Genomic DNA, 465 nt, shown 5'->3' with positions numbered 1-465 from the left:
GGGGGGGGGCTGCCGGGCTTACAGAGCTGCCAGAGGTGCCTGGGGATGGTGAAAGGCATCAGACACCCACATCCCACCACCGCCATCACCCCCCGCAGGGTGCTGCCACCCAAAATTGCCACCAATCCCCCCCCCCCATATTTTTCTTTTGTTTTTCACTTGGGGGTGCTGGGTTTTTTAGGGGTTCCGGGCTTACGGGGCTGCCAGAGGTGTCCGGGGATGGTGAAGGCATCGACACTCATGGACATGGTCTTGGCTGGGATTTGGGTGAAGCGTTTGCGGTCCGAGTTGTACTTGTAAATCCCTTCCACCATGGGGAGGGGGACGGTGCGGGGGCCCACCCCCGCCAAGCGGCTCAGCTCGGGGGGGCCCCCCCCCAGCGTGTAAAGAGCCCGGAACTGGCAGCTGCCATCGCGGAAGAGGATGAGGAAATGGTTGGCTTTGCTCTTCTCCACTTCCTGGGGG

At 62.2% G+C, this 465-nt stretch overlaps 1 protein-coding gene across 1 annotated transcript in view; it reads right to left on the bottom strand.

Moving 5' to 3' along the window:
- Positions 1 to 155: 155 nt before the first annotated feature.
- The window catches only part of LOC104838511 (calmodulin-regulated spectrin-associated protein 3-like), a gene marked incomplete at its 5' end in the record, with an annotated part of 4,573 nt that continues 4,263 nt past the window's right edge, over positions 156 to 465 (bottom strand). The window contains one exon of the mRNA XM_010578274.1: positions 156 to 458. Coding sequence (XP_010576576.1) covers positions 156 to 458 — 303 coding nt within the window. The remainder of the gene's footprint in view (positions 459 to 465) is intronic.

This window comes from Haliaeetus leucocephalus, unplaced genomic scaffold, assembly GCF_000737465.1.
Source record: "Haliaeetus leucocephalus isolate CR32 unplaced genomic scaffold, Haliaeetus_leucocephalus-4.0 Scaffold618, whole genome shotgun sequence".
Classification (NCBI taxonomy): Eukaryota; Metazoa; Chordata; class Aves; order Accipitriformes; family Accipitridae; genus Haliaeetus; species Haliaeetus leucocephalus.
The sequence above is the reverse complement of the archived record's forward strand: the minus strand, read 5'-3'. Positions and strand labels throughout refer to the sequence as shown.